Raw genomic sequence first — 23,088 nt, 5'->3', positions numbered from 1 at the left:
ATTTGTACTCCTAAGTATGTGAATCGCCAGTGTCATGGAGCCTATTCCACAAGATGATCAGAATCACGTTGGTGCTAATTCCTAACTAGAATTCAAGGCTATCTTTATTAGAAAATACTGCTTCAGTTTACAGAGGAGCCAATTTTCTTATGCCGCTGCAAGTGTATTTGTGGCTTATTTCAAGGCAGCACCATTTTTGCGATTAATAGGGAATGTGAGGGCAAGTTTACACAAGGGCATTGAAACAAGCCCCTGCCACCACTCTGCTGCTTCACTGCAAAGCTGGAGCTACTTATCTCAAAAGACTGGATCCTGGAACCAGCCACATGTCCAGGTTTATGAGGATGATCTCTCCAAATTAGCTAGTGGTAAAAGAGCTCCTCCATATTCCACTTCCAGCACTTCTGCATGGACAGGTCATCAAAGCTCCCACTGGCTTGCCTGGGAAAGGTACAGCCTACAAGACGATCCCCCCCGTCACAAGTAAAATCAAAACTAAGGACTTAGGAAAATTTATTTCCACTTGCTGCTGCTAGTATGGCTGGCCAAGTGAGTGCCAAGATGCAAAAGTCCAGATAGATGAAGGAAGTCATCTGTAAGTAAACATCACCATGTGTCTTGTCTGTAATACACAAAATTAATAAAGTACCTTCCTAGCTCTCCAGTTGGCCAGATGATAGCCACTTGCTTTTAGCTAAAAGTCTTTGCGCTGCTCAGTATTAACAATTTTCAAATTTTCAAGCAGAAATTTGGAGAAGGCTTCCATCTGTCATTTGAGTTAGATGAGTTTTCTTTTACATTCCTACACATACACATCGTTTGTACACAATGTTTGTTGTATGAACATTTCCATATTTTGAGTAGCAATTTGATTATTGCAGTCAGGCCTACAATGAAGCTGTTTACATGAAGTCAATGATAATTCTGATAATTCCCATTTATCAATGACTAATGCCGTATCAAATGATTTTTATGTCAGCAAAAGATGCAACATATTATCTATCAAAAAATAAATTGAACTACCATCGTCATTTGTTTCTCGGGTTTGTTACCAGATAAACACAAGTCGGTATTTTAAGTTGCTATTTTCAAGGAGAAATAAAAGACGTTTGGCAAGTTTTCCATTTCTCAAAGTGTTGGGTATCAAGCATCTACATTCCAGAATGACTTTCTCCAGACAACCCTGTTAAAATAGCAAATAAACTTCCCAGTACCATCACATCAATTAGTTCAAGAATGAGGAGTGGAATTCTCTCCCACTGACTATGGACAGGGAAATAATTCTACTCTTGGTCATTAAAATACTGAAATTTGTTCAACAGAAAAATCTGTTCCAGCACATCAGCTTCATGTAAAAGGCCTCAGTGGGAGGTTTTCCAGTTTGAGAGTGTTAGAGTGTTATTTAATGGGGTTAAAGTTAGATGGACATTACTTCAACACACACACACACCCACACCGCACGTGCACATACATACACACACACACTGATATTTATTAGAGGATTGAAACATACTCTTTAAGAAACTCCGACAAGGTCAGATGCTGCAGCGAGTCTGCTAGCTCCGGACAGCCTTCCTCATCAGCTGACTGTGACCGTTTGCGAAAACTAAGTTCCCTACAGAAAATGATAAATGCCTGAAATTTTGCTGCAATACACAGTACAACTGACAGAGCTGCAGGATCACACTTACATACAGTGCAATTATCACCTTGTTCATAATTGCCACAGATTATATGATAGAGAAATGTATTTGGGATGAAACTCCCAAAATCTTTGTGAAATTCCAGTGCAAATTCCCATGTTAGTTGCAGAGGCTTACTGAACCCTTTGTCTGGATAATTCAAACAAAATAAGACTGTTAATTGACCATTTGTAGCTACCTGGTATTGTGAATAATATGTGCTGTCTAATGTTATTCAAGGTTTGTTTTAGTTTACGTGAGTAATAACGAATGCTATAACACTTGCTGTCAAAAATAACACAAGTGGCCAGGTAATTTGTGTAAGGGAGGTGGATATCAGTCAGAGGGATCGAGATGAAATAAATCTACAGAACGATATTTGATCCCAAGCCACACAAATGATTCGTCCACAAGAAAGGTAAGTGTGGAATTTGAGGCAGGTGTCTGAGATGGGGGGAAAATTGTCTCAGCTGAAGGAACATAGAGACCGAAACAGGTCATTTCACCCAAAGAATCCCTTTTGCTGCAAAGCCTCCTTTTGAGAATACGGCAAGGGGTGACTAGCAGGGTATCAAAGGGTTCAGTGGTGGGATTACTGCTGTTGACAATGCACGGAATCGACTTGGAGCTGCGGGCAGATATAAATTCATCTAAATCTGCAACCGAGACCAAAAGGGAATTTGAAACAATAAGGAAGAGAGAAATAAAATATAATGAGATCTGGATTGGTCGGGAAGGTGGAAAAATGAGTGGCAAACAGCACTTAATGTGAACAGGTGCAAGATAATAAGCCCATAGACAGCAGATAAATGGCACGACTATAAATTAACCAGTGCTCAGACACAAAACAGGACAAAGGTGAGGAATTTATGGAATATTACCGGAAGGCCAACCGGAACCAACACAACATGTAGTAGCAGTAAGAAAAGCGAAACAGGGCTTGCGATGTGTAGCCATAGCACATAGAACATTACAGCCCAGTACAGGCATTTCGGCCCTCGATGTTGCGCTGTCCTGTGAAACCACTCTAAAGCCCATCTACACTATTCCCTTATCACCCATATTTTATCCAATGATCATTTAAATGCCCTTAATGTTGGCGAGTCCACTACTGTTGCAGGCAGGGCATTCCATGCCCTTACTACTCTGAGTAAAGAACCTACCTCTGACATCTGTCCTATATCTATCTCCCCTCAATTTGAAGCTATGTCCCCCCGTGCTAGCCATCACCATCCGAGGAAAAAGGCTCTCACTGTCCACCCTATCTAATCCTCAGATCATCTTCTATGCCTCAATTAAGTCACCTCTTAGCCTTCTTATAAACAGCCTTAAGTCCCTCAGCCTTTCTTCATAAGATCTTCCCTCCATACCAGGCAACATTCTGGTAAATCTCCTCTGCACCCTTTCCAATGCTTCCACATCCTTCCTATAATGCGGCGACCAGAACTGCAAGCAATACTCCAAATGCGGCCGCACCAAAGTTTTGAACAGCTGCAACATGACCTCATGGCTCCGAAACTCAATCCCTCTACCAATAAAAGATAACACACCATACGCCTTCTTAACAACCCTATCAACTTGGGTGGCAACTCTCAGGGATCTATGTACATAGACACCGAGATCTCTCTGTTCATCCACACTACCAAGAATCTTACCATTAGCCTAGTACCCTTTTTTCCTGTTACTCCTTCCAAAATGAATCACCTCACACTTTTCTGCATTAAACTCCATTTGTCACCTCTCAGCCCAGCTCTGCAGCTTATCTATGTCCCTCCGTAACCTGCAACATCCTTCTACACTGTCCACAACTCCACCGACTTTAGTGTCATCTGCAAATTTACTCACCCATCCTTCTACGCCCTCCTCCAGGTCATTTATAAAAATGACAAACAGCAGTGGCCCCAAAACCAGATCCTTGCTGTACACCACTAGTAACTGGACTCCAGTCTGAACATTTCCCATCAACCACCCCCCTCTGTCTTCTTACAGCTCGCCAATTTCTGATCCAAACTGCTAAATCACCCTGAATCCCATGCCTCCGCATTGTCTGCAATAGCACACGGAACCTTATCAAACGCTTTACTGAAATCCATATACACCACATTAACTGCTTTACCCTCGTCCACCTGGTTGGTCATATTCTCAAAGAACTCAATAAGGTTTGTGAGGCATGACCTACCCTTCACAAAACTGTGTTGACTATCCCTAATCAAATTATTCCTTTCTAGATGATTATAAATCTTATCTCTTATAAACCTTTCCAAGACTTTGCCCACAACAGAAGTAAGGCTCACTGGTCTATAGTTGTCTCTACTCCCCTTCTTGAACAAGGGGACAACATTTGCTATCCTCCAGTCTTCTGGCACTATTCCTGTGGACAATGTCGACATAAAGATCAAAGCCAAAGGCTCAGCAATCTCCTCCCTAGCTTCCCAGAGAATCTGAGGATAAATCCCATCCGGCCCAGGGGACTTATCTATTTTCACACTTTCCAGAATTGCTAACACCTCCTCCTTATGAATCTCAAACCCTTCTAGTCTAGTAGCCTGTATCTCAGTATTCTCCTCGACAACATAGTCTTTTTCCTGTGTTGATACTGATGAAAAATATTTATTTAGCACCTCTCCTATCTCCTTGGACTCCACGCACAACTTCCCACTGCTGTCCTTGACTGGCCCTACTCTTACCCTAGTCATTCTTTTATTCCTGACATACCTATAGAAAGCTTTAGGGTTATCCTTGATCATACCTGCCAAAGACTTCTCATGTCCCCTCCTGGCTCTTCTTAGCTCTCTCTTTAGGGCCTTCCTAGCTAACTTGTAACTCTCGAGTGCCCTAATCTTTGTCTCATCTTTGCATAAGCCTCCTTCTGCCTCTTGACAAGTGATTCAACTACTTTAGTAAACCACGGTTCCCTCACTCGACCACTTCCTCCCTGCTTGACAGGTACATACTTATCAAGGACACGCAGTAGCTGTTCCTTGAACAAGCTCTGCATTTCAATTGTGCCCATCCCCTGCAGTTTCCTTCCCCATCCTATGCATCCTAAGTCTTGCCTCATTGCATCACAATTGCCTTTCCCCCAGCTATAATTTTTGCCCTATGGTATATACCAATCGCTTTCCATCGCTAAAGTAAACGTAACTGAATTGTGGTCACTATCGCCAAAGTGCTCACCTACCTCCAAATCTAGCATCTGTCCTGGTTCATTACCCAGTACCAAATACAATGTGGCCTCGCCTCTTGTTGGCTCTCTCTACATACTGTGTCAGGAAACCCTCCTGCACACATTGGACAAAAACGGACCCATCTAAAGTACTCGATCTATACCGTTTCCAGTCAATATTTGGAAAGTTAAAGTTCCCCATAACAACTACCCTGTTACTTTCGCTCCTATGCAGAATCATCTTTGCAATCCTTTCCTCTACATCTCTGGAATTTTTCGGAGGCCTATAGAAAACTCCCAACAGGGTGACCCCTCCTTTCCTGTTTCTAACCTCAGCCCATACTACCTCAGTAGACGAGTCCTCATCAAACGTCCTTTCTGCCACCGTAATACTGTCCTTGACTAACAATGCCACCCCTCCCCCTCTTTTACCACCTTCCCTGAGCTTACTGAAATATCTAAACCCCGGAACCTGCAACAACCATTCCTGTCCCTGCTCTATCCATGTCTCCGAAATGGCCACAACATCGAAGTCCCAGGTACCAACCCATGCTGCAGGTTCACCCACCTTATTCCGGATGCTCCTGGCGTTGAAGTAGGCACACTTTAAACCACCTTCCTGCCTGCCTGCCGGTACACTCCTGCAACCTTGAAACCTTACCCATGACCTCACTACACTCAACCTCCTGTATATTGGAGCTACAATTCAGGTTCACAACCCCCTGCTGAATTTGTTGAAACCCTCCCATATGTATAAGGGAACAGATACTGGATGAAGAAAATGAATATGTACAACACACACTGATTCAATCAAGTTACTATGTGCAATTCTGCTCACCATATAATAGCAGGAATATCTAAGTGTTGCAGCAGTGCAGAAAAGGTCAACCAAACTGAAATCTAATTCAACGCACCTGAGCTTTTGGGCACAAACTTCAAAACAAAGAGTACAGGCTTAAGATTTGAAGAGAGGTGCAAGCAATATAGGAAGGGATTATCTGGCCGCGCCTGCTCGGCGACCGGAGAATCCCGCCCGAGGTCAATGGACTTTTCCATTGTCCGCCTCTCGCCCGTGGCGCTCTTGCGGCGGGCGTGGCGGAAGAATCCAGCCAATAGACCTAACTACTATAGCAGAGGTTGGTGAAAATGTGGAATGGACTTTGGAGGCAGATAGTGTAAAACCTTATGGGAGAATTGATGAGTTTTAAAAAATATTTTGGGACTTGCCCTCCAGAATCATTTCTAGTGTCAGAGCTTCCCACGTTGGTGTGGCAGTATTAACTGAAACATGTTAGACTGCACAAACTGTAAAAAAGAAATCAGAAATGATACGCATTAGCAAACTAGACAGGAAAATGGTTCAAATCGGACTATTAATCATTCATTAAAAGACAATCAATTGTAAGTTATGCTCAACAATGCTAATTAAGCATTAGGGTACATCTGAAGGGCATTTGTCTATAATCAGAGTACTTAAAATATGTAATAATAACAGAAAATGCTGGATAAACTCAGCAGGTCAGGCAGTATATGTGGAGAGAGAAACAAAGTTAACCTTTTGAGTCCATCTGACTCTGTGGACTTTTCTGTTTTTATTTCAGATTTCCAGCATCTGTAGTATTTTGCTGCTATTTATTAGTATGACCAAACTCGGAATGGAGGCTACATTCAAGGAGATCTTTTTAGCCTGCATGTAAAAAGCCCAACAAGAGGGGGTAGTTTTGGATTTAGGGTGCGATCTACGGCCATGTTGCACCCGAATAGGGACACAATGGGGGTCAGTAGATCCCTCCTCTGGGATCTACCTGGCTCGCCACGCTTCGCAAGATCTAACGGGACCGCACAAGAAGTCGCAATCTGAATCCCACCCATTGTGGGTGCATCCTGCGGACCCCTTTACAAGTGAGTTGGGGCTTTGGGAAGGTCTGGGGAGATTGGGACTCCATAGGAATTTCGGCGAGCGGATTGGAGGGACTGAAGGCAATACTGCAAATACTAAAAGAGTTTGGAACCTTCTCGGACTTCAAACTTAACCTGGGCAAAAGCGAGGCATTCCCAGTCAACCCAAACGAGGGAGGGCCGGAGCTGGAGGGGCTCCTGTTCAAAACGGCCCAGAACAGATTCAGTTACCTGGCGATTCAGATAGCCAGAGACTGGACACAGATCCACAAATGGAACCTGACCAGCATGGTGGAAGAAGTAAGAAAAATCTTCAAAGGTGGGGCTCACTGTTGCTCATTCTGGATGAGTGTGTTTTACACTAAATTTGGCTCTGTTTCGGTCCTTAGCTCTAGAGTCGCCAGATATCGTTAAGATACCGCCACAAGTTTCAAGTTCAAGTTCAGACCAATAACTCCATACACCAGTTAGTAAGTTCAAACAAGACACGTTTATTATAATACAGTTATCTACTAATTATGCATATAAAACTACAAGACTAGGCTAATCCTACCACTAACATGCCAAATAGAACATAGAACAGTACAGCACAGAACAGGCCCTTCGGCCCTCGATGTTGTGCCGAGCCATGATCACCCTACTCAAACCCACGTATCCACCCTATACCCGTAAACCAACAACCCCCCCACCCCTTAACCTTACTTTTTAGGACACTACGGGCAATTTAGCATGGCCAATCAACCTAACCCGCACATCTTTGGACTGTGGGAGGAAACCGGAGCACCCGGAGGAAACCCACGCACACACGGGGAGGATGTGCAGACTCCACACAGACAGTGACCCAGCCATGAACCGAACCTGGGACCCTGGAGCTGTGAAGCATTTATGCTAACCACCATGCTACCGTACTTATCTGGATAAGGGAACTGCCGGATCAGGGAACAACGGCCTCTAGCTTTGTCCTGGATCCGCAGGCTTCCAGTCGGTGTGGACTAAAGGGGTCAGGAGTGTCTACTCTCGTAGCGTGCGTTGTATGAAACTTACTTGATGGCGGCTGCTGGCCAGGCCTCTCCTCTCCGTGGTCAAATTCGAGAGCTGCTACAAAGGTGTTCTTGTTGGGAGGGCTGGCTGAGAGAGAGAGCTGGGGTCGGGGACTTTGTCTTATACCTCTCCCAGGGTCTCGCGCCCACCGGGGCAGACCCTCTATACACTCGCAATCGATTGGGTCTCTTCCCAATCGATTGGTTTGAATTTCTTCAATAACGGGGCTGTCCCTCGATCACTGGGCGGTTCTTGGGGCTTATTGTTTTGGCCTTCTCTTGGCGCCGAGCAGTCTGGCCTTCTATTCACTGTAGCGATTTGAGTGAACTTGTTTCCATTGTACCTGGGAATCACTGGGTATCGCCTCATTAGTATGCTAACTTGTTTTCTTTCACAGTGCTGTCTGGTTTCTGCAGCAGTCAGAATACACAAGTGCTTTTGCAAGCTGCTTGCTTTTGCAACATGTCCATTTTCCTTGCATTCTTTGTAATCTTCCATTTTGTGTTGGGCAGTGGCCACCCCAGGTGGCTACACTCACTCCCACTCTTCCTGGCGGGGAGAGTGCAGATGATCAAGATGAACATACTGCCAAGGTTCCTCTTGCGATCCAAGAGGAACCTTGTGTCACATTGAGATCCAAAAAGACGAGGTGTTGGATGTCTTGAAAAATATTAAGGTGCATAAATCCCCAGGGCCTGATGGGATCTACCCCAGAATACTGATTGAGGCAAGAGAGAAATTGCCGAGGCCTTGACAGAAATCTTTGGATCATCACTGTCTTCAGGTGATGTCCCGGAGGACTGGAGAATAACCAATGTTGTTCTGTCGTTTAAAACGGGTAGCAAGTATAATCCAGGGAACTACAGGCTGGTGAGCCTTACATCTGTGGGAGGGAAATTACTGGAGAGAATTCTTCGAGACAGGATCTACTCCCATTTGGAAGTAAATGGATGTATTAGCGAGAGGCAGCACGGTTTTGTGAAGGGAAGGTCGTGTCTCACGAACTTGATAGTTTTTTGAAGAGGTCACAAAGATGATTGATGCAGGTAGGGAACTGGATGTTGTCTATATGGACTTCAGTAAGGCCTTTGACAAGGTCTCTCATGGCAGACTGGTACAAAAGGTGAATTCACACGGGATCAGAGGTGAGCTGGCAAGATGGATACAGAACTGGGTCGGTCATAGATCACAGAGAGTAGCAATGGAAGGGTGATTTTCTGATTGGAGGGCTGTGACTAGTGGTGTTCCGAAGGGTTCAGTTCTAGGACCTTTGCTGTTCGTAGTATTTATAACTGATGTGGAGGAAAACGTAACTGGTCTGATTAGTAAGTTTGCGGACGACACAAAAGTTTGGTGGAATTGTGGATAGCCATGAGGACTGTCAGAGGATACAACAGGATTTAGATCGTTTGAAGACTTGGGTGGGGAGATGGCAGATGGAGTTTAATCCAGACAAATGTGAGGTAATGCATTTTGGAAGGTCTAATACAGGTAGGGAATATACAGTGAATGGTAGAACCCTCAAGAGTATTGACAGTCGGAGAGAGATCTAGGTGTACAGGTCCACAGGTCACTGCAAGGGGCAACACAGGTGGAGAAGGTAGTCAAGAAAGCATACGGCATGCTTGCCTTCATTGGCCGGGGCATTGAGTATAAAAAGTGGCAATTTATGTTGCAGCTGTATAGAATCTTAGTTAGGCCACACTTGGAGTATAGTGTTCAATTCTGGTCGCCACACTACCAGAAGGATGTGGAGGCTTTAGAGAGGATGCAGAAGAGATTTACCAGGATGTTGCCTGGTATGGAGGGCATTAGCTATGAGGAAAGTTTGAATAAACTTGGTTTATTCTCACTGGAACGACGGAGGTTCAGGGGTGACTTGATAGAGGTCTACAAAATTATGAGGAGCACAGACAGAGTGGATCGTCAGAGACGTTTTCCCAGGGTAGAGGGGTCAATTACAAGGGGGAAATAGGTTTAAGGTGTGAAGGCCAAGGTTTAGAGGAGATGTACGAGGCAAGTTTTTACACAGAGGGTAGTGGGTGCCTGGAACTCGCTGCTGGAGGAGGTGGTGGAAGCAGGGACGATAGCGACATTTAAGGGGCATCTTGACAAATACATGAATAGGATGGGAATAGAGGGGGACGGACCCCGGAAGTGTCGAAGATTTTAGTTTAAACAGGCAGCATGGTCGGTACAGTCTTGGAGGGCTGAAGGACCTGTTCCTGTGCTGAACTTTTCTTTATTCTTTGTTCTTCTTGTTTCAATCCATACCGATCTTCATCCCCAAGGCCATTTTCCAAAACATGGAGTCTGATCATGGCGTTTATGTGTTGGGGGTAAGAACCCGAGAATTTCCAAACAGACACTGCAAAGAAGGAAAATCAAAGGGGACTTGGCTTTACCAAACCTACAATACTACCACTGGGCAGCAACGGCAATAAGAGTGGGGGGGATGGGTACAAGAACCCGACACAGATTGGGTACAAATGGAGGAGGCTTCCTGTAAAGGAATGACCCTCCAGGCCCTGGCTACAGCAGCACTCCCGTCCTCCTCAACATGATACACAACGAGTCTAGTGGTAGCGGCCACGCTGAGAACGTGGACCCAGCTGAGACAACACTTTGGAATAACCAAAATGTCCCCCATGGCCCCCATATGCGGCAATCACAGATTCCCCCCAGCCATGTTGGATACCACCTTCAAAAGGTGGAGGTGGGACGGGGCACACTGACGGTTGGGGACTCTACGTCGGGCACTGACTGGCGACAATGGACGAACTGACGAGGAAGTGGAAACAAGCAAAAGGACAGGAAATGAGACACCTCCAAGTAAACATTTCCTCTGCAAAGAGACAGTAGGGTACCCCAGAAACCACACTACTAGAGGACCTGATAGGCACAAGCAGCGAGAAGGCGGGGGGGGGGGGGGGGGGGGGGGGGGGGGGGGGGGGGGGGGGGCTATGTGGGAAAATATACAGATAGCTACTGGACAGAGCTCGAACACACTGGACGAGACCAGACAAAAATGAGAGGATGAACTGGGGACAGAGGTAGTGTGGGCACTCTGGAGCAAATCACTGAGCAGGGTGAGCTCCGCCTCCTCCTGCGCAAGGCTAAGCCTAATGCAGCTCAAAGTGGTGCACAGAGCGCACCTGACCAGAACCCGAATGAGCAGGTTCTTCCCGGAGGTGGAGGACAAATGTGAGCGGTGCCAGAGGGGTCCGGCCAACCACACCACATGTTTTGGGCTTGTCCCAAACTTGCTGGGTTCTGGACAGCCTTCTCCGAGGCCATGTCCAAGGTTGTGGGGGTGAAGGTGAAGCCTCCTACATGGCTGACTGGTCAGAAAAATGAGCTCTCATGGGATACAGGAGGAGATGGCCGCTTAGATCCAAAATTGGCTCAGTGACAGAAAACAAAGGGTCAAAATATGTTTTTGTGAATGGAAAATAGTTTCCAGTGTTGTTCCACATGCCTCAGTGTTGCGGCCATTGCAATTTGTTGTGTATATTAATTATTTACACTTAAATATGGGTGGCATGATTAGGAAATTTGCAGATGATACAAAAATTGGACATGTAGTTGATAGAGAAGCAGATAGCTGCCCACTCCAGAATGATACCAATGGTTTGGTTCAGTGGCCAGAGAAATGGCAAATGTAATTCAATCCGGGTGCAGGTCATTGAGTTTGCCTTCTTGCGACACTGAAGGCCAGCCCTCCTTGTCACACTTCCCGAGCTGACGGACACTGCCACCTCGTCCCAGGCGGCACTGGCTGCCTTGTAGCTCTCCCTCCGGGACCCTCGGGGGAACAGGACAGCCCTCCTGTCCTCCATCACACCTCGGAACCACCCCAGCTATGCATCTCCAAATCTTGGGGCTGGTGTTCTCTGCACCATGGCTGCGAGCTCAATGGAGTTGGCTGTTCAAGTCCTGTTTAAGTGCTGCTCGACCTTGTTAGTGAGGGGCTGGCAAGGGCGGTTCCGGTTAATCGGCTGGTGAGTCTTTATTTGCGGCATAGAACATAGAACATTACAGCGCAGTACGGGCCCTTCGGCCCTCGATGTTGCGCCGACCTGTGAAACCATCTGACGCCTATCTGACCTACACTATTCCATTTTCATCCATATGTCTATCCAGTGACCACTTAAATGCCCTTAAAGTTGGCGAGTCTACTACTGTTGCAGGCAGGGCGTTCCACACCCCTACTACTCTCTGAGTAAAGAAACTGCCTCTGATATCTGTCCTATATCTACCATCCCTCAATTTAAAGCTATGTCCCCTCGTGTTGGTCATCACCATCCGAGGAAAAAGACTCTCACTGTCCACCCTATCTAACCCCCTGACTATCTTATATGTCTCTATTAAGTCACCTCTCAGCCTTCTCCTCTCTAACGAAAACAACCTCAAGTCCCTGAGCCTTTCCTCGTAAGACCTTCCCTCCATACCAGGCAACATCCTAGTAAATCTCCTCTGAACCCTTTCCAAAGCTTCCACATCCTTCCTATTTTTTGGAAAAAAGCATTGAGGAATGAAGCATGAAACCCTTGGGGCATCATTAAGTGGACCAATGAACATTGTGTAGCATTCCCGGCCTAGCCGAGCTGAGCGCTGTGAAGCTCACGGCAGCTCCCTCTCGCTAGCACACTAAATCTTTCTGGAGATTTGCACCCCAGGCACTTCATTTGAGCAACATCAGATAGGTTTTTAAAAATCAATTTACAGCACCCAATTCATTTTTTCCAATTAAGGGGCAATTTTAGCACGGCCAATCCACCTACCCTGCACATCTTTTGGGTTGTGGGGGAAAAACCCACGCAAACATGGGGAGAATGTGCAAACTCCACACGGACAGTGACCCAGAGCTGGGATCGAACCTGGGACCTCGGCGCCGTGAGTCTGCAGGGCTAACCCATGCGTCACCGTGTTAGTAATGATGGAAAACTGCCAACATTCATTGTCATTGCTCTTTTGAAACTGACAGCAATTTCTGGAGTCCGCACATGGAGAGGTAAACTTGGAAATGATTCTGTGCTAGAGTGTATGCTCATATCCTCCCAGACTGCAATCAAATTGCAGTCACTGAACTGATGGAAAATCGCCCTTTCACACCATCAGTCTCATTGTAAAAACTTTCTTGAACGAGATGTGACTGGATTTTTTATGACAAACTAAGTTTCCAGTTACTACTTACAAATCTCTCTGGCCCTTGAAAACTATTTTTATATTTGTGGAATGTCAAATTTCTCCATTTTTAGTTTTTTTTAATGTAAAGTTTGTTTAACTTCATCTTATGTATGTGTCTGAATAACTTATTTTGCTTTCTGTAAGTTAAATTTAAAGTGAAGGATATCAGGGTACTTTAATTTCTACTTTGTTGTCTATGAAAATGTTTCAACGTGAATTAGATGTTTACTCAGTTTGATGACATCCATGTTTCTGGATTCTTGGAGAGCCCCTTAACTTACTTGGTCCAGAGTCAAACTGACATTGGAAAAGAGGAAATCCATGCCACAGAGATCTCTAAATATTTACGAGCAGTCTTCTTTGTGGTCAGTAGATATAATTGTAAATGCCATCACAGACCCAGAGAACCATAGGCTGCTCTGACGGGTAGTGATTTAACCTGCAGGTCACCACACCTCGGGCGAGGGGCAAGGTTGAGGAGGCTGCCTGAATAACCTGAGCCTGTACGGGAACTGAACCCACGCTGTTGCCATCATTCTGCGTCACCAACCAGCTGCCCAGCCAACTGAGCTAACTGATCCCATTTGCCCCATTGCTACGCCAGTGACCTCGAAATCCATGACATGAAGTTTAGTTGCATAAAAAAAAGAGGAACTGAACAGGTTCCGTGGTAGGAGTAGATTTCATGGTCTGAGTGGCCATTTCATGTTTTGTATTCTTGAAGCCAGCAGACTACCAATGTCTTCTATTGAGCTGGTCAAACTTTTCCTGTAAAGCATCATGTGCCCTATGTTCTACTGAGCAAATTGTGAAAGCAACAGGCAAAGCCACAACCAATAAACAGCAATTGGGCTAGCAACTGTCAAAGATTAATTTTTTCCCAGTATTACATACATACAAACTTACAAATTCTGAGCGGAAGTCGGCCATTTGGCCTCTCAGGCCTGCTCTGCCATTTGATAAGATCATGGCTGATCTAATTGTGGCCTCAACCCTACTTCTTTATCTATCCCCTAATACCTCAGACTCCCTAATTAATCAAAATTTTATCTAGCTCAGCCTTAAAAACATTCAACTGCTCTCTGAGGAAGAGAATTCCACATGCGAACGACTCTCGAAAAGAAACAAATTCTTCTAATCGCCATCTTAATTCAGATCCACCTATTTTAAAACTGTATCCCCAGTTCTAGTTTCTCCCACAATAGGAAACATCCTCTAGGCATCCACCCTGCCAATTCCCCTCAGGGTCCTATATGTTTCAATAAGATCCCCTTCTAAACTCCAATGGGTGAAGGCCCCATCTGTCTAACCTTTCCTCATATGTTAAGCCCTACATCCCAGGAAAGAGTCCAATTATTATCTCCTTTTTCAATAAGGAGACCAAAACTGTACACAGTACTTCAGATGATTTACTGACCACCCCACCACATGTTTTTTGGCGGCAGAGGTGGCCTGCCAGTGGGATCTACCAGTCCCGTCATTGTCAACGGGATTTCCCGTTGACTGCACCCCTCATCGCCAGGAATCCCGTGTCCCAGCGAGGTTCCGGAATTTCCCACCGCCATGCACAGCCAGTAAATCCCTCCCCTGGTCTCACCAAGACGCTTTATGACAGAAACAAATCAACCCTACTTTTAAACACAATTCCCCTTGCAACAAACAACGACACTCCATTTGCCTTGCTAATCACTTGCTGTACCTGCACCATAATGTTTGGTGATTCATGCATCAGGACACCCAGATTCCTCTGTATCGCCTAGTTCTGTGTTCTCTCTCCATTTAAATGATGCATTCCTTCTCTATTCTTTCTCCCAAAATAAACAAGTTCACATTTTTCCACATTAAAGTCCATCTGTCAAATTTCTACCCACTCACTGAACCTACCTCCATCCCTTTGCAGACTTATGTCCTCTTCATAGCCAACTCTCCTATTTATCTTTGAGTCGTCTCCAAATTTAACAACACACATTCCATCCACTGATCCAAGTCAGTGATTTAAATTGTAAATAGTTGAGGCCTCGGCCAGGACTCCACGAGTTACAGCTTGTCAACCTGGAAATGTACTATTTATCCCTACTCTGGGAGGCATCACTGGACTAGTAATCCAGAGGCCCAGATTAATGCTCTGGGAAACACAGGTTAGAATACCACCATGGCACCTGGTGGAATTTAAACTCAACTGATAAATCTGAGATATAAAGCTAGTTTCAGTCATGGTGACCATGAAACTATTGTCGATTAACACAGTGGTTCATTTGGGAAATCTACTGTGTTTCCCTGGTCCAGACAAGCAATAATGTGACTGATTCTTCAATGCCCTCTGAAATGGCAGAGCAAGCCACTCAGTCATATCAATGTCTTTCACCCAGAAATGCCAAGTGGATCTCAGCCTACTCCTGAGGTCATCAGCACCACAGCATATTCATCACAGAGTAGAAGTAGGACTGTTCTGGCTCGTAAAAAAGATCAAGAACTGGAGAGCATAGATTTAAATGATTAGCAAAAGAAGCAAAGAAGCAAATGTGATATGAGAAAAAGCTTTTTCATGCCACAAGTGTTTCAGGTTTAAAATGCACTGCCTGGAAGTGTGATGGAGTGTCATGATAGGAAGATATTGAGAACCTGATTCCAGAAATGGGGTCCAAGATGTAGCAGGAGATTTACGGGTTAAACAGACTGCTATAGCAGCAGAATCAGAGGGATATGTCCACAGCCTGAGTTACTTTGTTCCATTCAGACTTAACCTAATTATTTGGAATACACAGAATGCTCTGATTCAGCCAGGACGATCCACTCAAGATCCACTGTCATTCGGGACAACCTTGTTTGACCAACTATTCGTCCACCACAGAATCCAATGCCTTATCTGTCCATCAATGGAGTTGCATATGAATGGCATAGTTCTGTTCTTTTGTAGAAACGGGAGTAGGAAATCAGACAGTCAAGATAACGATAATGGATTCAAATCTGGTCACCTCAGGGGAGAGCTTATGTTTGAGCGGGCAGGTGCAGCTGAGAGAGAGAGAGAGAGAGAGAGAGAGGGAGAGAATGCTATTCTGAACAGTTACTGGGAGAAGGGTGTGGAAATCAACCAGAGAGGTTATGAAAGTTGCCACCGAGGCAGGCTTTGGAAAAGGGTTCTGAACAAATATCCTAACAGAAGAAAAATTGCTTCATAAATGTAAATATTGCCTAGGCCTGTCTGTGTAAGTGGCATGAGAACGGCATGGTTATTTAAAATGGTGTTTAATGGGAACTAGTGTGTTAAGGTTAAGAAACTGCATGTAATCTCTTAGTGTTAGAGCTGAAGGAAAAGTTTAAATATTGTTTTCTTTTCTTTTGTTGAAATAAAGTTTGCTTATAAAATAACCAAGCCCTATTTCTTATATTATAACTCCTGGAATGAATTGACCTTTCCGCACTGCATTAAAATTTTAAACAGTTATGGCTTCTGGTCCACTCTCAGCCACTGCTGAAAGCTGACCAGATATCTGTGACATGGAGACAGGTTAAATTGAAGCATTCAAGAGGGCATTAGATTGTAACTTGAATAGAAACATTATTCAGGGGTGTGGGGTCAAAGCAAGGGAGTGGCACTAAGTTATGTTGCTCTTGAAGAGTGGGTGCAAACATGATGGGCCAAATGGCCTCCTTCTTCGCTGTAACAGCACTGTTGATATGTGATACTATCTGCTTCCTGTTAGCTAACCAATCATCTATCCATGCTCACATGTTACCGCCTACAACATGAGCTCTATATTTGATATGGCATCTTATCAACTGTCTTTTGGAAACCCAAGTACACACACATAGTATTGGCACTCCAGTATTTGTGCCATGTGCTTGGAGAACAGAATGTTGACCCACCATGGAATGAACAAGCGCATTGAGCTCCACTTTAAACAATTCTCTCTTGCTGACTTAATAGAATTAAGTCTGAGCACAGCTGAGATTTATATACATTGTTCATACAAACGGTTTTTGGGCTCAGTCACCTGATCCGCACTTTTTAGAGCATAAGGCAGGCAGGTGCACTCTCTCACTTTGTAAATGGGGAGTGGATGGAACAAATGAAATGTGAATGGATAACAATTCAGAGGCGGGGTGGGGGGATAGAAGGCAATAGACAAATGGGCAAAAGGTGGGAACAATGCTTTGAGAGAAGAAGGAAGAAATGAGCTGGAACAGGGGTTGGGGGTGGGGAGAGAGGGAGCACCAGCATTAACTCTAGGGGAGGGTACCATACCAGCTTCAATGGGAAGAGCTGAAGGGGTGTATCTGCGTAACTATTTGGAGAAAGAGAATAGTAGGTTGAATTGATGAGGGATAGGAAGAAGGGTAAACTTGGACAAATGGAGTAGATTGAGTTGTTGAGAATAATTGGGAAGCTGGGGGCAGAATTGGGTGACTGGAAGTTCAATGCCTTTATGAACATGGACAGGGTTGTGGTTGGATGGAGAAGATTGCCTATTCAGACATATTTTTGGAAAGTGATGGCCTCTTTTGTGCATTGAAATTCAAATCTCGTTGTGCTTTTCTTTTTAAAAATGAACAAATGTATTCATTGTGAAATTTAGTAGTTCTTAAAACTAAAATTAATGAGGAGGAATTTTCAATTTTCAGGGAGCATGCTCTGGGACCTCACGAGAAATATGTCATCCAATTGGTGCCTACATTTGAAGTTTCCGTTCGGATATATTATGTATTTATGATTTTAATCTTTCCAATACAAGTGAAGGTGTGTTATGCACACCTACTACTTCTTCCAAAGTTGATGTAACTATGGCCAAAATCATCCATCCTCGTTCACAGCCGGGATCTTACTGGGATGCCAAAAGTGAAAGGAGCTTTGGCTGCGATGCCACATTCCCCATTCTCGCTCGCAATGAGTCCCATCACGGATGAGACTTGAGGATCCCCCCAGTGTTTTCACATGTCGATAAATGGCACAAAACGTTGTACTAGAATTGAAGATCTAAACAATAGAGCTCATGACCATTACCAGTCTTCCTGTTTTTATGTGGGAACACATATATACAGTTAAGTACATGAGTGAATACTTTGTAAATACATATGTCAACATGTTCACTTAGGAGGGTACAATAAATGTAGTTTGGAATGCCTTGAGGGGCATATATTATCTATTTTGCAAAATATTTTGCGACTGCCACAGTATAGATTTTGAGTAACTCCAAAGACAGTTTCTGTGTGGTATGTTAACCCTGCTGGTTTAATCCAGTACAATTAATATATCCCAGAAAGACTGATGAGTGTTATACTTTACTGTACCTTTTCTCTTTTGGGTGCTCAGGTAGGCTGAAGGTTCGTTGTTCTGAAATGAAGCAGTATAGAAAAGTTTACTACAGAAAATAAACTTGCCTTCCTAACTAACTTCCCTTAAATCCATGCCTATCAGATTTTTTTTCTAAAGAAGCTTCTTATTAGACAACACAAGTCTTGATTAGAAGTTTGTTATTGAACATGCTGTTTTGTATCCTCATTTTCAATAATTGGCATTTGGTGTTTCTGTGATATTCAGGATCGTTTGTTCCAGGTATTTGTATTTTGTTCCCACGTTTAGCACAAAAGCCTCAACTGCACACCCCTATGTACCTCGGGTACAGTTAATCTCTCTATTCTGTACCAAAACATACTTCAGTTCCAAAAAGCTTCCCTATCTACAGCAGCATTTCCTGCAGTAAGTCTTGGTCTCTCTGAGTGAGATTCATAAGTTAATGCTTGGTGGGCAACATCTTGTAAGAACTGGATTAAGATCACACAAATCCATTGCACCAAGTATCTTTATTACTAAAGGAAACTTTGTAAGTCTTCTTGAAGCGTTTGTCACTGTACTTTCTGGGATGGACAGAAGTGATGCCAGAAATCCATACTGATCAGATGTGGAGGGATTCAGAAGATCAAGACTTTTTGAACTACATTCTATTCAGAAACACAAAGTGGTTTCCAGCTCAACACCAGAACAGATGGATTGACGCACACCATGTTATTTACAGGTCTTGAAGTTATAATTTGAATGCATTTGCAGGCTACAAGGCAAACCTGTTTCCTTTTAGATAAGTTGTGAAGTAACTAGAAGCGGTTTGTGAGTTGGATACCAAAGTTAAGCTTTATGTTAACAAGATAATTGTCAGAGTTTTATCCCCTCTCTCAGCCCTGGATCAGACAAACACTCTATTCTTTTATCAATGGCAGGGTAGGCATCAGACAGACCAGCCACACTTGGGCCAAGTGAGGGCCTTAAGTGACCAATTAATGGAGAGTTAATTCGTGGAGAGTCTGACAGGTAAACCTTGGTGGCTGTCTATAAGCTGGGGGGAGGGGGCATTGTCCCTTCTGTTCGGAAAGTCTATGTCTGTTCCAAAAGTTAGCACTACACCTGCTTGGTCATCCCAATCCCAGCCTCATAATCACAGCTCCTACGTCCCCTCACTGGGATCTGCCTGAGTGGCCTTGTCAATGCCAGCCTGACTCACCTTGTTATCTGTCCTCCCTGGTATTCCTTGGGGAAAGATTGCTGCAGTCACAACAGTCCCAATGGAATTATCTCAGTGTTGCATGGTTCCCCACTGAGTCCGGAGCCTGGCTACTGCTCCCGGTGGTGCCGCTAGAACTGGAAGACAGTTGGTCATCTGAATGGCCGGCAGCTTTCAGAGAAGGACATCCTCCCAGATGGGGGAAGGAAGCCACGAGCTGATGGTCATTAAATCAGTCCTGAACTTCCTGGCTCTGTGGAGGCGGATCTGCTCCAACCTTTCAGCCAACGGCAGGCCACTATCTGCTGTTGGCAGCAATCTGAAAGGGGGAAAGGGTTGGCCATGAATGGGGGTGCTGAGAGTGGGAGGGTGGGAGGGCACGGGGGGTAGATCTCACAAAGATCAGGAAGGAAGTAGCTTGGTGCAAGGAAAGCCCAAGACCTCCTCAGAAGGCCTGAAGGAGCGTTCCAATCCCTCCTCTCCCACAAAGTGACCTAAAATAAAATGTTATGACTTATCTTCTGGGCCTCTTTTGACCAAGATGCAGATCCCAGCACGTTTACTTCACGGGGGAGCCGACCCCCTTCTCTAGCTTAGAACTCTGGTTCAAATTCTTAATGAGTCCTGATGATATTAATGATAGTATCGGACTGATCTGCATATTTAAAGCAGAATCCCACTTCTTTCCTGCTTGTGTGCTGCCATGTTAATATTGAGACATTGTGGGAAAGCAGTAGGATCAGAGGGATTCAGTGACTGACATTACAGGAACAATCATTCACCCCAAGTGGAAACAGTTAAACTGGAGCCTGGTTTCTGCAATCCACACGCAGCATGATTGAGATCAGCATTAGAGTGGAGTGTAACGTTAAACTAGCTGCGCATGAATCTAACTCCAGTTGGCAGGCCAGCAGCCTTTGCTATCATACTGTTCAATAGTACCTTTATATAGATTCTATAAAAGCATAGCGGCCAATCATCAATAACAGAATAACAAAGGTTCATCACTTTAATGAAAAATAATTTCAACAACCAACTAGCGCTGTTAATCAAGATGATACCACTCCAGTAGATGATGACACGAAAGCTCTCATAATGGAAGTTGTTGAAATATGATTGGGAAATGCATGAAAATGTGTTAAATGAACTTGCCATTCTCTTTGTTAAACTTCAGCAGAGAGACTGAACTAATTTGTATGCTTAAATTGATGGTTAGGAGGCATGCATTCATGCCTTACTATCTATCTTTGGTAAGGCAGAGACTGGTTTTGGTGAACAAGGCACCAGGGAAACCATTCAAACTCTGGAGGTAATGAACCAAAATCACAGGATTGACCTTCGGCATCACAGAACTGGATAAGGAAAGGAAGGAGAATCTAGAACCCATTCTTATTCAGGAACCTTAGATAATTATTAAAGATATTCAACAATGAAGATACAGTTAAGTCAAAGTATTAATTCAGATAAAGCAATTAGGATAGGAGGACATACGCTCAATCTAGTGAAAGGAAAATTCTAGTTTCACACTAGAAAAATAGATTTAATGGACTTTGAGGAGAGGTTTTGCAGATATAAACAGCTGTTCATGAATCAATTAGATGACGTGATGGAGAGAGGAGTGGGATAGAGAATTCCTGTGCTAATCACGTTGCTGAAAATGTATATACGTTCTGTGGGCTAAAGTGGCGGTTGTCAGTGGAATTCACACTAACCACCACATGGTTATGAAGGGGAAATCGCAATTGTTATTCACAGGGACTCTCTAAATTTGAACCAATTTACCTATTAATAATCAAGCAAAAGCAAGCACCAGGCTTTAAATAAAAAAAGAGACAATTTAGCAGCCACAATTGACTCCACTTCAAGCAACATTGGTTAGAATTAATTATGTCAGTTTAGCGACAGGCACAGAGACGTGAATGAGTAGCAGACAGTTTCATGCAGAATTGTGACAGCTTTATCTGATTATGAATGGTACTTACTACCATGGTGTAGCAGAGAAACTGATTTAGACAGTGAGAGCGCTTGAAGAAGGGATCGTCCACTGCTGAAAACACCATCTACAGAGCATGGACACACTCATCAAAATGATCAAAGGAACAACATCTGTTTGGGTGTTAATTCGCTGATATGACTAATGCTCCAGATCTCCAATATATCTATCAGTATAGAATAATGGAGCGGGGCTGAGAAAAGTAACTACAAATCACAGATGAAATTAGGATGGTTTATGCAGATTTTATGAACCCCAGTTTTCTGTCACTATTTTCTACTATATTTTACCTTTTTTTTTAATGTATTTAATTTAATATTTGTCTGTGCTAATAGCATGGTTACCTACAAATATTCAGATGTGTCAAGACACGTTACAAAGAGAATTTACTCTGCACGTTACTAGTGCTATGAGGCAAACACACATGCACTACATCTGTCACATGATGACAATCGACTACAATGTAATTGGTAAATAAATTTGGCTTGAGTTTTATTCATATCTCAAGTCTGGTCGCTGTCAATTCCATAAATATTAAATCCAAATGTTGCTAATTTTTGTGCATGTTGAATTTCATTGATGAAGAACGTAACTTCATCAATCAATTATCTCCAGGTTCCCCTTAGCCTTTTGCCAATGCACCATCCTTTGTCATTTTGACATACAACCAATGTCAATACCCTTTTCAAAATCAGGTGACAGGAGGGTACCAGCAGGTAAGCAAAGTCGCCATAGTCCCAGATGACCATAGGCTGCTTTCCCCTTGAGGGGGAGAGCTGACTGGTGGTGGTTTAACCTGAGGATCACTGCACCTCAGGCAAGGGAAAGGTTGAGAAGGCGGGGCCTTCATGAATAACCTCATGATAAGCCAGCAGGTATACAAGAAATAAATACTCATTTTAGCCCTTCCCCTTTATAACAGATAAGTGCATTAGTGTAAGAAGTTCCATTTAATAATGCAAAGAACTTAAAAAAAACTAAGTCCAGTTGTGACTGCCAGACAATTTAGCAATAGAGTGCTGCAATAGCTCATACACTTGACTACTTAATTTCTAATTGTTAAGCCAAAACTACTAATAATGTGATTTAGAAAACAAGCTGCTCATTCAGACAGTACTGTAATGCAACTATCCAGACATTACGATAAATTTGTACTTTAGCTTTAAGCATTTTCACATGAAATTTGTTAATTGTAATACAATGAGTGTAGATTGGAGAAGCTTTGCAGAAGATGACTCAAAGTAGATACCAGTTTTTAGCCAATGACATAATATAGATATTTTTGTCAATGCAATATTAATGTTTCATTATTCAAATACATTTTGTTCAATTTTTATCGACACTAACCTTCGCTTGTGGAATCAAACACACTAAAATCTCTTACAAATCGAGATTTGCTTTGCGAGACTTTAGGTGATGAAAGGGAGTATGATCTCAGCCGAATGCCAATGTCTTCAGAGTCCTTAAGGATAAATGGAAACTATATCAAACAGAATGTTCTAGGCTCTAAAACAAGATTAAAAATCACTTAGTTTACAACTGCACTAAACAAAACTGAATGATTTTTTCCGAAAATGTGCAAAAGGAGACACACAACATAAACTATTTTAGTGCTATTTTACA

The 23,088-nt window shown here is 43.6% G+C and overlaps 1 protein-coding gene across 2 annotated transcripts in view; it reads right to left on the bottom strand.

The window, feature by feature from the left end:
• arhgef28a (Rho guanine nucleotide exchange factor (GEF) 28a) overlaps nt 1-23,088 on the bottom strand; it is a 571,388-nt gene that overhangs the window by 237,235 nt on the left and 311,065 nt on the right. Inside the window, exons 14-16 of one of the 2 annotated variants that reach the window (XM_038805467.1) lie at nt 22,813-22,927; nt 21,455-21,532; nt 18,268-18,310 (exon numbers count right to left, since the gene is read on the bottom strand). In XM_038805467.1, the coding sequence (XP_038661395.1) occupies nt 18,268-18,310; nt 21,455-21,532; nt 22,813-22,927 (236 nt within the window). The remainder of the gene's footprint in view (nt 1-18,267; nt 18,311-21,454; nt 21,533-22,812; nt 22,928-23,088) is intronic. The other variant, XM_038805468.1, reaches the window with a different exon arrangement.

This window comes from Scyliorhinus canicula, chromosome 8 (assembly GCF_902713615.1).
Source record: "Scyliorhinus canicula chromosome 8, sScyCan1.1, whole genome shotgun sequence".
Taxonomy (NCBI): domain Eukaryota; kingdom Metazoa; phylum Chordata; class Chondrichthyes; order Carcharhiniformes; family Scyliorhinidae; genus Scyliorhinus; species Scyliorhinus canicula.
Note: the sequence above shows the minus strand (reverse complement) of the source record. Positions and strands in the feature narration are given on the sequence as shown.